The following is a 14,607-nucleotide window of genomic DNA, read 5'->3' on the forward strand; positions in this document are numbered from 1 at the left end:
AACTTCTCTGTGTCTTATACCTTCCTCATGTATAAATGAGGGTGTTGGGCTGGGTGACTTCTGAGGTCCCTTCAGGTTCTAAAGCTGTGATCCTATGATCCTTATAACAATGTTAGATCGTGCAGGTATTATCACCCCCAATTTATTGTTGAGAAAACTAAAACTTAAGAGAGATTACTTGTCCCACTCCAATAGCTATGAAATGGTGATAACCAGTGTCTTCTCACTCTAAGTTCTGTGCCTTTTCTACTTCACTAATATGTAACCTACCTCCTTATTTATTCATTTTGTGAGTTTTCTAAAAAATAAACTATAAATAGATTTCCAGTCATTCTTCAAAGTCAAACATTGAAGCCATCTTAATTATTGTACTCCTCAGGGACCCTTTAGGGGAAGGCAGTGAAGCTTCAAATCCATGAAACATCCCAGCCATGATTTATATGTAGGAAGATAATATCAGAGACTCATAGCAAGTAAGAAGTACTTGGTGTAATGCAAAACCAGAACCTAACAAAGCCTTGAACTCAACTTACAAAAAAAGTTTGAAATCTTGTTGGACTGTTATGTGTATATAGGTGTCCACTGACAGAAATTTATTGAATGAAAGACAGAAAAGGGAACCCGGGATTATTGATTTCATGGGTATGTGTTCTCCCTCCTCCCTTCCCTCCACCCCAATAAACAGAGAGGAACTTTCCCCCTTGCCACTCCCTATTCCTCTGGCAGCAAACTGCATAGTTTCTGAGTCAGTTCTGTTTTCAGGGAAGTCAGATGACCCTGTTCCCCCTTCCTTGTAACTCCCAGCCTGTCCCTTCCCCTAAGATTGAGACCATGGGTTTCCTGCAGGCTCTTTTGCTGCTGCTCCTGTGTGCAAGTAAGGAGGGAGGGGAGAGGGAAGTAAAGATCATAAAGATCTTATGGGGAAAGGGGGAGAGGAAGGCTGGTGCTGTTCAGGCTGGGGTACTTGCACAGGTATCCTGTTTTATCTTCTTAATGTCCCTGTCGCCGTGTCTCTCCCCACAGGCTTGTCTATCTCGGCTCCCTCCTGTTCCAGGAATGTGAAGATTTTGGGTGGCAACTTCACTCTAAGCAATGGTTGGGCCCCAGGAAGCCTCCTCACCTATACTTGCCCTCTAGGGCGCTACCCGTACCCTGTGTCCAGTCGGTTGTGCAACAGCAATGGGCAGTGGAAGTCCCCAGGAGCCTCTGAGTTCACCAAGGCAATATGCAAATGTGAGGGGACAAGCCTTTTGGCCAATTGTAATGGGTGTAGACCTCTTCCTCAGAGTCAGCCACCTCCTGGTTCTGACTATCCCCTGGCTCTCTCTTCTAAGTGCCCACTCCTGCCTCTTGATCCTTCCTTGGCCCTGCTCTTGACAGCTATGGCTTACTTATCAGGACCTAGGCACCCTGTTTCCCCGAAGGTTTCCAACTCCCCTGCCAAGCATGCTCTGCTCTCCTGTAGCCTAGTTCAAGGAAGTATTGATTAAATTCCTTCTCTCCATCCAGCACTCTGCTAGTGTGTCAACAGTCACTCCCTTTACCCCGGCCAATACCATTCTTTTCTCTCCACAGCTGTGCGCTGTCCAGCTCCTGTTGCCTTTGAGAATGGGGTCTACAGTCCCCGGCTGAGCTCTCACCCTGTGGGGGGCAATGTGAGCTTTGAGTGTGAGGATGGATACATCTTGCGTGGCTCCCCCGTGAGGCACTGTCGACCCAATGGGATGTGGGATGGAGAGACAGCTTTATGTGACAATGGAGGTGACTGTCTGGGGCCACTTGTGATTTGGGAGGGGCAGCAAGGAAAGGCCATGCGGTTGGGTGACTCCATAGGGGAACCTAGAAGGGGTGGGGGTGGTCTGTGTTTCAGTGATGACTACTAGCAGTGCAGTTTTGAATTCTTTGAGACAGTTCTACTGAGGTTTTGTGAATTCTCAGCTCTGCTTTTCTTTGGTCCTGTGGTGCTAGATATGACACAGGGGAAGGACTTATTTGCTTATGGATTTCAAAGGGTTAGATAGGGAGTTTTAAGTGCAACAATAACAACTTACATTTATATGGTGTTTCATGGTTTACAAAGTGAAGTATCACCGGAGAAAATATTTGGGGTTGTAGGCTGCCCAAGGAACTATGGCTCTCCTCAAGTCAGGTAGAAGGTATTGGCCTGTTACATGGAGACATTGACCTTCCATGTAGGTGAAGCAGGTGGTCACCCATGTGACATGACTTGAGAAGGCACCAGCCTTCCTGTCCAAAAACATCAATCTCCCTACAAGTCTTTCCAGCATTATAGCTTAACTGTTTTGGGTCTGGAAGACTTTTGTTTGGGAGTCCTTTAATTAAATGCAAAAATGCAAAAAGGGGGTGGGCATGAAAAGCTTTATCCACAACTCTCTTAGGTATCAACTAACATCTTAGTGGATGGCCATGTGAGAGCAAGTGCCTAAAGAAATGAATGGACCCAGAATAGTAACTGATCCAAGAGAGGGTGGGTCTAGGAGAGAGGGAAAGTTTAGGCAGAGTAGCTGGGAGGCCATTGGATATAAACTTCCTCTCCCTCTTGGTTTTGCCTAGGTTTGCCCGGCTGTCTTGCTTTGGTTTGCTTTGGTTTATACACAATTTCACATGTATTTCCAAGTGTACGGCTATAAAAATGTTCTCTATACATCAGGCAATATGCTATGATGGAAGAAGTGCTAACTCTAGAACTCAGATCCAGATCCAGCCCCTCTGATCTTCACTGCCTCTGTGACACTGGGCAAGCCACTTAACTTCCCTGTGGCTCATCCTTTCCTTATGTATAAATGAGGGGCCTGGCTGGCTTCTGAGGTCCCTTCATTCTCTAAAGCTGTGATCCTATGATCCTTATAAAGCCCTAAGGAGTTATATATTTCCAGATGTGGTTCTAGGTGTCTCAAGAGACAGCTATGTTGCATACGAACACTCATAGAATTGTAAGGGATATTAAGGAGGAGAAGAAAAAAAAGAAAAAAAGAGTGAGAGACGGATATAGAATTTAGGGTTGTCTCTATTTTTCTTTCTCCTCTACGTCCCTCCAGCCGGATACTGCCGAGACCCTGGAATCCCAATTGGGTCTGTGAGGACCGGATACCGATTCAATGTTGGTGATCGAGTGAAGTATCGTTGTTCAGAGAAGCTGGTCTTGATAGGGTCTGAGGAACGAGAATGCCAGGGTAATGGGGTCTGGAGCGGGACTGAACCCATCTGCAGAGGTGAGTAGCAGGTCTTTACGATCTCTCCTCCTTCTTTACTCCTCAGACCAATAAGAAACTTTCACCTATGTGTGTGGGATGAAAGACCCTCACCAATTAAAAGTTAATAAGGAGTCTTCTCAGGATGGGAACAGAAATTTATTCAATTCTCAAGAATTGGGCATCCCCCGCTAGAACAAATCTATCAAGGGAGGCGCTTTACAAGGAGCAGAGCACCCATAATTATACCTACCTCTGACCGTTCTCATCATTGGCTGGGAGGCGGGCTTACAATCTGAGCATGAAAGCTAGACCAAGAACCAAGAAATTGAGGCACAGAAACTCCAATTCCCATTCCCTTAGTGAATGACTGCAACTGAAGTGACATCTATAAATCTAAAGAAGGAGAATAGGATAAGGGGAGGGGAGACCCTCTCCATTCTTTACAGTAGAGAAAAACAGGTCATTATGACCCTGTTCTTACTGAGCAAATCTTTAAACCAGAACCAGAAGAAAGAACAAAAAGTTTCATGGTAAACTTCCCCAGAGGCTGAGCCATCAGACTCTCACAGCCTCAGAATTTTTCCACTTCCCTTAGTGTATATACATATATATATATATGTACACACACACACACACACACACACACATATCTTCCCTGTGAAGTCTTCACATTTTATTTAGCTCTCACATATGCATAACAACTTATAGTTTACAAAGCATTTTCACATCTCATTTGTGCCCATTTTAAAGGTGTGGAGACTAAGGCTCAGAGGGGGATGGTACTTATCAGAGTGGCAAAACCAAGACTTAAACTCAGGTCTTCCAATTTCAAGTTCTGTTCACTGAATCTGTTTACTGACTCTTTCGGCCTCCTCAAAACCAGAAATCCCCCCTCTCACCAGCAAATCCTTCCCATAATCATGAGTTGAGCACAAGCATCCCTCTTTCTAGGGGCAGCTAAGTGGCATAGTGGATAGTGTGCCAGCCAGGTCTGGAGTCAGGAAGACTCATTTTCGTGAGTTCAAATCTGGCCTCAGATACTTATTAGCTGTGTGACCCTGGGTAAGTCACTTAATCCTATTTGCCTCAGTTTCCTCATTTGTAAAATGAGCTGGAGAAGGAAATGGCAAACCACTCTAGTATCTTTGCCAAGAAAACTCCAAATGGGGTTACAAAGAGTTTGACCCAAGTGAACAGCAAAATCCCTCTTTCCCGGCAGCTTCCTACTCCTATGATTTCCCTGAAGATGTGGCCCCAGTCCTGGACACCTCCTTTTCTCAACTCCTTGGTGCCACCAACCCCCTGAGGCAAAAGTCAAGTAAGAGATAGGAGTAGGGGGTAGAGTGGGGTTGAAGGGGATGGAGAGAAGGTGAGCCTGAGGGAAAGGGGGTGGTGCTGGTCTAGAATCCAGTGGCTGAAGGCACAGCTTAAGGGTGTGAGCAGAAGCTGAAAAGGCAGTCTTGGAGAAGAAAACTGAGTTCTCAGGAAAGGTATAGCTGGAGGGCCTATGGAACATAAAACTAAGAGGTGATATTCAAATTTATTACAAAAGGGCTTCCTAGCCCTCTTAGGTCTGGTAGGTTGGAGTTGGGGCTCTGACCCTTCCTTCCCTTCTACATTACGCATGTCTCCTCTGTCCCATTTTTCTCCCAGACAATTTAGGCCGGCGCATCCAGATTGAGAGGTCAGGCCACCTGAACCTCTACTTGCTCCTTGACTCTTCCCAGAGTGTCGGTAAAGAAGACTTTGACATTTTCAAAGAGAGCGCTCGACTTATAGTGGACAGGGTCAGGAACTGGGGTCAAGATGGACCTCACATTGTCTGTCTCTCTTCTTTTGAAATATAAGTTAAAACTCACTTCCTCTAGAAAGCCTCAAGGAGGTTAGGAGCTCAAGTCAATCTGATGCCTTCCACAGCCCTTAACAACTTTACTTTGATTTCTCATTGGCACATTGTTTTATATGTGTTCTCAAGTTATCTCTTGTCTCTCTGTGTGTGTGTGTGTGTGTGTGTGTGTGTGTGTGTGTGTGTGTGTGCATACGCTCGTTTTCAGCTAGACCATTCAGAGTATCTAATTCAATGATCTTTGCATGTTGTGCTCAGCAAACGTCTGTTAACGCACTCACTAATATTGATGAAATAACCTTGTTGGACTAAGGTCCCTTCCAGTCCTGACATTCTATGGTTCTATCTGTGTCTCTGTCCATCTTTCTGTTTTGGGTTTCATTTCTTTGTGCCTCTCTCCCTCTCCCTTACTTCCTCCTTCACCTCCTGTCCCTCTCCCTCTCCCTCCCCACTCCCTCTGTTCTTTTCCCTCTTCCTCTCCCTCTCCCTCCTCCTCCCCCTCTCCCTCTCTCCCCTCCCCCTCTCCTCTCTCTTCCTGTCCCTCTCCTTTTCTCTCTCCCCTTCCCTCTCTTTCCCTCCTTCCTCCTTCTCTCTCCCTTTCCTCCCTCTCTCTTTTCTCTCCTCTCTCCCACTTTCCCTCCTTCCTCCTTCTCTCTCCCTTTCCCCCCCTCTCTCTTTTCTCTCCCCTTCCCTCTCTTTCCCCCCTTCCTCCTTCTCTCTCCCTTTCCCCCCCTCTCTCTTTTTCTCTCCCCTTCCCTCTCTTTCCCTCCTTCCTCCTTCTCTCTCCCTTTCCTCCCTCTCTCTTTTCTCTCCTCTCTCCCTCTTTCCCTCCTTCCCAGACCCCCACCCCTTTTTCCTCTCTATTTTGTAGGTTCTTATTATGATCTCTTCCCCTCTGGCTCATCCTCCCACAGATCTTCAGCTTTGATGTCAATGTCAGTGTCGGCATTGTCATTTTTGCTAAGACTCCCAAAGTCATCTTGTCTGTCACTCAAGAGGAGTCCAGGGAAGACATTGAAGTAGTCAGAAAGCTGGAGGAGCTCCAGTATGGAGGTACGGAGTGGGGAGGTTGGGAGGGAGGGAAGAGGAAAGGGGGAGGCGCTGCCGTCAGATGGGGAGGATTGAGAGCACAAGTCGGGGTGCTTCTGCTTCTGCTTCTGCATTCTCCTCTCTGCTAGAAAGGTTTTGGATTAGACAAAGGAAAAACATTGTTTCTCAGTGGCATGTTATGAGATTCCAGGTGCGCCAGTTCCTCAGTGACCATTGGGGATAATATGGTCTCAGCTTCCAAACCCAGAATCTATTTGTTAGGGGTGTTATAGAAGAGGTTTCCTCCCAGGTACAGTAGAGACCAGATGCCATCTGAGTTCCTCGACTACTTTGACATTTTGTGATTCTACGTGTTCCTGCTTTCACCTCCTTCATGTTTGACCTAAATAGAATGAATGAAGGAAGGGGAGAAGGAAGAAAGAAAAGAAGGAAGGAAGAAATGAAAGGAGGAAGGAAGGAAGGAAGAGAAAAGGACAGGTTAGTATTAGAAGTGTGAAGAAGGATAGATCATTTCCACCTGGGAAGGGCAAGGGAGGATCAGAGAGGATCAGAGAAAACTTCAGGAGCCATTGAGTCAGGCTTGGAAAGAAGGGAAGGTTTCCATAGTTGGAGATGGGGGATGTCCACTTCAGACACAAGACATTGTGTCAGCAGAGGTACTAGGTGTCTTTGGGAAATGGTGGTCCAGGTGGACTGGGGACCTTTACCTTTCCTGGGAGTGGACAGTATGCCATGAGGCTAGGTTCCTACTAGCTGAAGCTAGATTATGTAGATCTTTGTATCCCAGGATCAGGAGTTAATAACAGCTCATATTCATATAGTACTTTACAGGTATAAAGCATTTTATATACATTTTTTCTCTGGGTTCTTGCTCTGTTAGGTAGGTCACAAATTTATTAATATCATTTACAGATGAGCAAACTTTTAAGTGTCTTGATGAAGGTCAGGCAGCTAATAAAAGTCCCAGGTGGTACTTAAATTTAAATCTTCCGACTCCAGGTCCAGTATTCTACCTATCCCCTAGGAAGTGCAACCTATGAGATTACAGGACACCATATTGGGATCTCTGGTTTTTATCATGACTCTGGGCAGTGGCAGTTTTGTCATGAGTAGTTAGTTTGGTTCCAACTATGAAGAAGCCCTTGATTTTTGAATGGGAGATGTAATTGGAGCTCTGCCAGGACCACAGGGTTCTAAAAGTCACTGAGCAGGCCCCTAGAAGGGTGTTTCTTGCTGCTTAATGACTTCCTCCCCAGGTATGGCAGGTAGGAGTTGTCTGAGGGATTTTCTCCCCTTTGCTGATTCCAGACCCAGACATTGGAACTGGAACCAACATCAACAGAGCCCTGAGACAAATCTATGACATGATGAATAATGAAATGGTCACTTATGACACAAGGCTCAAAGAGTGGGAAGAAATCCGACATGCCATCATCCTTTTAACAGATGGTAAGTGGTACCTGGATCTCAGCGGACCTTAGAACTCAGAACACAGGAGGGGCCAGAAGCAGGGAGAGGTAAGGATATGTTTAAAGGAGAAGAAATCAAGGGTCCCAATGAGTGAAGAAGAACCTTCTAGATATATGAGATTTGAGGGTGTCTCCAGGGCTCCCAGACCTACCTAGGAATTCTCCCTCTATTTTGCCTACTCTCAGGGGATCTATAAGTTCCATATAAACTAACTTTTCTCACTCCTATTATTATTAACAATCAATCCACTGGGGCAGCTAGGTGGCACAGTGAATAGAGTGCCGGCCCTGGAATCAAGAGGACCTGAGTTCAAATGTGGCCTCAGACACTTGACACATGTACTAGCTGTGTGACCTCGGGCAAATCACTTAACCCCAATTGCCCTGCCTTCCCCCCTCCAAAAAAACCCCCAAACCCAATCAATCCACCAACAAGTATTTATTAGGCACCAACTATGTGTTAGGTTCTCTGGGATTTGGCAACTCTGTGGGTCATGGAGTGGAGAGGGTAGAACCTGAGGGAAGGAGACCAATGAGGAGGCTATTGCAATACCCCAGGTAAGGTAGGGAGTGAGTGGAGAATTATGAACAGCTTGAAGTTCTATGTTACTTAGACACAGTTAGGCTTGGCCAGGGCTTTTCCTCACCACAACTTTGTGAGGCCAGGGGTGGTCAGTACTGCGCCCGTTTTATGGGTGAAGGAATCAAGGAGTGACTTGTCCAAAGTCATAAAACTGGCATTTTCAGGAGTGGGGATATGATCTCAAGGGTCTAAATCCAGGCCTCATTCTACTGTGCTGTGCTGCCCTTTGTCCCCGCTGTAGGAAAATCCAACATGGGCGGATCTCCAAAAGCAGCCGTAGACCAGATTGAAGAAGTGTTGAACATAAACGCCAAGAGGAAGGATTATCTGGGTGAGTGCCCCACTTCTGCCTCTAGTCATCCATCCTTCCACCATGCTACTTTTGCATGGAGTTCTTGTCACTTTACGAAGGACACCCGTGATTGTGTTTCATGGCCAGGGGTGGCCATAGGACGATAATTCTGAATCCCTTGATCAGTCCATTGGATTCTTTTTTTTTTAATTGAGAACCTACTATGTTTAAGATACAGATTCTCCTCCATCTCTCAGTAGGAGTTGCCCTTCCTTCAGGGTTTAATTCAGATTCTGTTTCCTCCTTGATCACTCCGGTAGAAAGTTTTTGTGCCTTAGATATTCCTAGACTGCTTTGTTTGGATCTTTTCCCGCCCCTCTCCTAGGACACGCCTCCTTTTGTATGTCCTGCTATTTTTAATTTTGAATTCACCCTCCTACCCTTGCAAGACACTGGTGCATTACAGACGTTCAGTGAATTTGGAATTTGAAGTTAAGGAGCTGTGCTAGGGGCTCAAGGATGACAAAAATAATTTGGCATCGATACAGGCCTGGAAAGCTTTCGAAGCATTTCACATACTACCTCATCAGATCCTGGGAAGCAGGTACAGCTAGCAGTCCCGTTTTGCAGATGAGGATACCAAGGCTGAGAGGTTCAGTTACTTGTCCATGGTCACACAGCTAGTGTTACAGAGAAGATTCGAACCCAGGTCTTCCTTACTCCAAAGTCCATCACTGTCAGTCAATAAACATTTATTAAGTACCTACTGTATACCAGGCACTGGGGAAAACAAAGAAAGACAAAAGACAGTCCATACTTTCACAGAGTGAACAATCTAACTGCATCCCCCGTGCTATTCTGCAACCACAAGGCAATGTTATTCTCGGTAAGAATTTCTTTCCAGGAGCCACCTAGGAAGGAAAAAAAGAGTATTTTAGTGATAGTCTTTGGTGTTGTCACTCTTTAGAATGCTAAGGAACTTGGCGAGGCTGTGAGATTTGTGGTTTAGGAGGGACAATCTGTCTGGGACTGAAAGATGGGATGTTCCTAGCTTTCTAGCTGGGAGGAAACTTAGAGATAAGGGGAAGTCCTAAGGGGCAGCATCTAATGCAACGTTGTAGTTTCTTTCAGTGTTACAAATGCTTCTCAATGACAGTATGGGGATGTGTGGTCCTCTAAAGCCAGGGATGTGCTGGGAAATGTTTAACTTCTGGTTGTGGGGTGGAGGGGCAGGGAGAAAGAGAGGACAGGTAGTGGGTGAGAATGTATAATGGACACTTTTAAGTTTAATCTGCGTTATTAATATTTTCCCATGATTTTCTAGACAATCAACAGAACAAGAAATCGGGCCCTGATTTTCTATTTCTGAGGTGTAAATGCCCGACGATAAAAATTTAACAATTATCTCTGGCACACCTCTGAAAGCCCAATGGCAAAATGTGATTTTGTTCACCCTCTAGATCACCCTAGAGATATTAAGCATATATCATACTTCACTGAGCAGGGCTAGATTTCTAGGGGTTCCAGCTCTTCCTTGGAAGACGTCCTGAGTACCTTTGCCTTCGATCCGAAAGTTTTCTCCTTTAACTATTTTCCAACCTTTGCTGATCTCTAAGCCCAATTTGGGCCGCTAGAGGTGGTGCAGCGGACAGAGCACTGTGTGACCCTGGGCAAGTCACTTAACCCTGTTTGCCTCAGTTTCCTTATCTGTAAAATGAACTGGAGAAGGAAATGGCAAACCACTCCAGTATCTTTTGCCAAGAAAACCCCAAAATGGAGTCATGAAGAGTTGGACACAACTGAAATGACTCAACAACAAAATATAGAAATACAGAAATAAAACATCAGGACAAAATCTGTATACCCATATATGATATGTATGGATATATGTGTGCATATTTGTGTGTATATATGTGAATATATGTGTATATGTACGTATATATAAACACACACGTATGTGTATACACACACACACACACATATAAAAATGGAAATTTCGTGTAGAGCCAGCCTGGGTGGTACCCAAATTTTCTAACCAAAGCTTTGTCTAAAGTCCTCCCAAGCCTAGCTGAACCTTCAATCCCCAGTCTGGGAACGGGTGCCACGGGAGTCAGCTCCCTCAAGGATACCAAACACAATGGTAATTTGCATACAGGAATACCTCAGGTTGATTTAGAATTTGCATACACGCCCTTGCCTCGTTCTGAGTTTGTCTGTTTACCATCTCAAGCTCACTCTCAGTCACTGAGGAAGCTTCCTGGTTCCTTGTGAGTTTCTGGTGTTCCACTCCCATTCCTAGTCACTTGGATAACGAGGTATCCCTTCCCTTCTGCGCCAAAGGGGTTTGGGGTGGGGCACGAAGAGCCCTTCCAGCTAAGTCTTTTTCTTCACCCAGAAGACAATAACTCAGGACAACTGTCACTCCTCAATTTCCCAACAATGGCACATTGCACGTTGGGCTTGTGGCTTCTAGTACCCAAAGCTGTGTCTTGGAGCTTGTTACTTCCAAGCTCACTAGTGCCCTGCTATGGACAGCCTCCTTTATCCCTCACTCGGCAGCTGCATGACCCAAGAATTTTGAGTTATCTTTTCTGCTCTCCACCAGACATCTATGCCATTGGTGTGGGAAAACTGGATGTAGACTGGAAAGAGCTGAATGACCTGGGGTCAAAGAAGGATGGGGAGAGGCATGCCTTCATTCTCCCAGACGCCAAAGCCCTCCTCCAGGTCTTTGAGAATATGTTGGGTGAGTGAGCCTTCCCCTCCCAGGAGCTAAAGCCCAGGTGGTAAATATGCGATATATGGCTTAAATGTGTCCCAGTCCCCCCTCTGGTCATCTCAAACTGCCCTCCCCCACCCCTTTCAGGTGTTTGAGATTGCTTACAAAAAACCCATATTTTAAACCTGGAGAGTCCTGATGAGCTAATAGCCAGTAGGACCTAACAACCCGACTGCCTATACCACCAGGTGACTGGCTCCCTGACCCCCCCCTCCTCTCCCCCACCCTTTCCTCATACCCAGATGTCACTCAGATTAGCCAGATCCGTTAGTGATTAGAACTGTAACGAAAAGTATGGAGCATGCGCATAAAGAGATTTCTGATCATGCGCCTTACTATGGGAAAAAAAAATGTACAAAAGGACAATATCCTTTCCAATGATCTCCTTTCCTACCCCGCTCATCACTCTTTCATCTTGTTCACAGATGTTTCCAAGTTTGTGGACACCGTCTGTGGTGTGGGAAATATGTCAACCAATGCTTCATCCCAAGAGAGGACGCCCTGGCATGTCACCATTAAGGTAATGGGCAGATTCTGTCTCCCTGAGGATCCAGAATTGGGTATGTATGGAGGGATGGAGAAAGTGAGGGGCTAGACAGCAGGGTCCCTAAAGCTGCCATGGTTCTCTTCTGCAGCCCAGCAGCAAAGAGGCATGTCGTGGGGCACTTATCTCTGATCAGTGGGTCCTGACTGCAGCCCACTGCTTCCATACACACAATAACACCAACCTGTGGAGAGTCATTGTGGGTAAGGAGAGGAGGGGAAGGAGCCCCCAACTACAGAGCACCCAGGCTCTTGGTTCAACACTCCCTTTCTCTCCCAGAACTCCTATTGCCCCTCAGGGATATAGGAGCTGGGCTCCTCAACCTGCCACCCCATATTCCTAGGAGACCCTAAGTTAAAGAGGGGTAGAGAGATGCAGATTGAGCAGCAGTTCATTCCAGAAGAGTACAATGTTTATGCTAAGAAGAACCAAGGAATCTTTGAGTTCTATGGCAGTGACATCGCCCTGCTGAAGCTGACTGAGAAGGTCAAGATGTCCAGCCATGCCAGGTACAAGAGCCAGGAGATACCTCAAGCAGTGGAAGGAAGGGATAAAGCCCTTGGGCAGGACTCTTCTGATGCCTCTCTTCTTCCCTAGACCCATCTGTCTTCCCTGTACTGTGGGGGCCAACCTGGCCCTGCGGCGCTCACCAGCCAGTACCTGTTTTGACCATGGTAATGTGGGAGGCAGGGAGAAAGATCCCCGAGTCCCAGGGGATAGCAGGGGACTGTGGATCAGCAGACAGAAAGGAGACTGGGGAAGAACTGGGGGGAAGAGGGAGGTGGAGGATACACACAGATGCCTGTGGTCTGGTATGAGGGGAGGTGTGGAGATGGCACCTTTCTCTCTGGCTCGCAGAGAATGAACTTTTGAAGAAAAATGAAATCCCTGCTCACTTTGTCTCATTGGATGATAAGATAATGGACATTGTTCTCAAGGAGGAGAATGAGGTGAGGACTGAGAAGGAGGTCTGGCAAGGTGGGAAATGATGGATGAAGAGAAGGGGGCCGGAGGAGGCAAGGCTGTCCTTCATACTGCTCCCCCTACCAGAGGAGACCTCAAAACTTGACCCCATCTCCTTCCTGCTGTCTCCCAGCCTCACCCTTTTCCTCAAGGGTCACTGGAGAGACAGTGGGAAGATCACCAACCGAATTTGGAGATTTAACTCCATTATTTAAGACATGGATTGGAATCCTAGTTCTAGTGCTGAACAACCTTGGAAAAGTCCCTTAAACTCTCTGGCCTTCAGTTTCTTTGTTTGTTAAAAAGTGGGAGGAGGTGGGCTTGGACTCCAACCTCCCTTACAGCTTAAAATCTTTATTCTATGAGCCTTTGCTGTCTGTCTCCCTAACATTCCTTCCCTTTCTCCCTCCAACCCCCCTGTCCTAGCGGCCTGTCTGCCTCCAAGCTGTCTCCCAAGCCAAAGGCCTTTTCCCTAATCTCACTGATGTGAAAGAAGTGGTGACTGACCAATTTCTGTGCAGTGGCTCTGGAAATGAGGCATCCCCTTGCAAGGGTGAGTGTGGAGGACTATAAGGTAGCTGGGAAATGAGTGAGTCAGAGCTGGTGGAGGCAGAAGACTGGTCCTTTTGGTCAGGGTTAATTATACCAATGCCTAGCCCATGTCTTGCCCAGGTCATGGAATGGTGGTGACTGGGGTGAGAAGGGAAAGCTGCATGGGAGCTGGCTTGCCGATACCTCCTTTCCTCCTTTTCTTTCTTGGCAGGAGAATCTGGAGGGGCAGTTTTCCTTCAGAAGAGATACAGGTATTTTCAGGTGAGACTAGGGAAAAGGAGCTGATTGGGTTGACTCCGGGGCAGAGATTATAGAATCCCTGGTCGAAAGTGGGACAGAGACACTAGGTTACATGGAAAGCTTTGAGGAATGGCTAGGCTCTGGGTATCTTCTCACCAGATTTTCTTCTTTCTCTTCCTTATTTAGGTGGGAGTGGTGAGCTGGGGTCTGCATAATCCATGTTCCTCAAAGACGAATCATGCCCTGAAGACAACAGACCAAAATGAGGTGAAACGCCAGCCACCCCCAGCTGGCATTCAAGCCCGAGATTTCCACATCAGCGTCTTTCGGCTTCAGCCCTGGTTGAGGCGGCATCTGAAAAATGTCTTACGTTTTCTGCCCCTTGGGCCAGCCTGAATCCTGACCTTCCTGGTATCCTGCTGCTGACTTTCAAGTCTGAAGTCCCTTTGATCTCAGCCTGCCCTTCTTAGCAAGGACCTGCCTGGCCTCTAGTCCTAATTGTCCTAATATCTGGGTTCTTGACATAGCCCTTCTCTTTCTATCTTATCACACTTCCATTCCCTCTCCCCCCTTCCTCATCTTTACCTTCTGTTTCTATTTCCTACCCCTTCTAGGCATGTCTGGATTTTCCCACTTGTGAAACTAATAAATTTTTGATATTTCACCATACTTTCATCCACTGTTCATCTGTGTGTGGCTCAGGGTTAGGTTCCTGCTAGAGAAAGTGGGTGGTGGTGGGGAGAAAGCACTGAAAAGATTCCAGGAATTAGCAGAGGGCAAGAGGTCAGAGACCTCGATAGACAAATAGTCTGTGGACTCTGTCCCCATTACCCAGACTAGAGAGGGAGAGCTCAGGGCTGTCAGGGGAGGGGAGCTGGCTTTACTCCCTGATCACTATGGAGAGCAGGGAAGAGGGCCTGGGGTTTGGGGAAGGGCTGAGGGCTAGGGAATTTGAAACTCTTGATCCCTGACTCCTGGGCAGTGAAGTAAAGGGTGAGATAGGTATGGTTTCATTTTCCTTGGCTGCCTATGAATAGGGCCTCAACACACACACACACACACACACACACACAC

The 14,607-nt window shown here is 46.7% G+C and overlaps 1 protein-coding gene across 1 annotated transcript; it reads left to right on the forward strand.

Moving 5' to 3' along the window:
• The first annotated feature begins 746 nt into the window (after positions 1-746).
• Positions 747-14,202, forward strand: C2 (complement C2). Its single transcript, XM_036767965.1, has 18 exons — positions 747-874; positions 1,024-1,233; positions 1,576-1,761; positions 3,060-3,233; positions 4,435-4,533; positions 4,869-5,002; positions 5,976-6,114; positions 7,420-7,560; positions 8,405-8,494; positions 11,061-11,201; positions 11,660-11,754; positions 11,870-11,981; positions 12,122-12,287; positions 12,376-12,452; positions 12,637-12,728; positions 13,168-13,294; positions 13,505-13,554; positions 13,720-14,202. The coding sequence occupies exons 1-18, from the start codon at positions 772-774 to the stop codon at positions 13,927-13,929; spliced, it is 2,346 nt and encodes a 781-aa protein (XP_036623860.1). The 5' UTR covers positions 747-771; the 3' UTR covers positions 13,930-14,202.
• The last annotated feature ends 405 nt before the right edge of the window (positions 14,203-14,607 follow it).

Source organism: Trichosurus vulpecula, chromosome 7 (genome assembly GCF_011100635.1).
Source record: "Trichosurus vulpecula isolate mTriVul1 chromosome 7, mTriVul1.pri, whole genome shotgun sequence".
NCBI classification, from domain to species: domain Eukaryota; kingdom Metazoa; phylum Chordata; class Mammalia; order Diprotodontia; family Phalangeridae; genus Trichosurus; species Trichosurus vulpecula.

Bases quoted from the DNA above. Each gene is read 5' to 3' on its own strand.
- C2 (XM_036767965.1), top strand. From the start codon at position 772: ATGACCCTGTTCCCCCTTCCTTGTAACTCCCAGCCTGTCCCTTCCCCT. The intron at 4,534-4,868 runs GTAAGAGATAGG...TTTTTCTCCCAG, and splicing joins CCCCCTGAGGCAAAAGTCAA to ACAATTTAGGCCGGCGCATC. The intron at 12,729-13,167 runs GTGAGGACTGAG...CCCCTGTCCTAG, and splicing joins TTCTCAAGGAGGAGAATGAG to CGGCCTGTCTGCCTCCAAGC.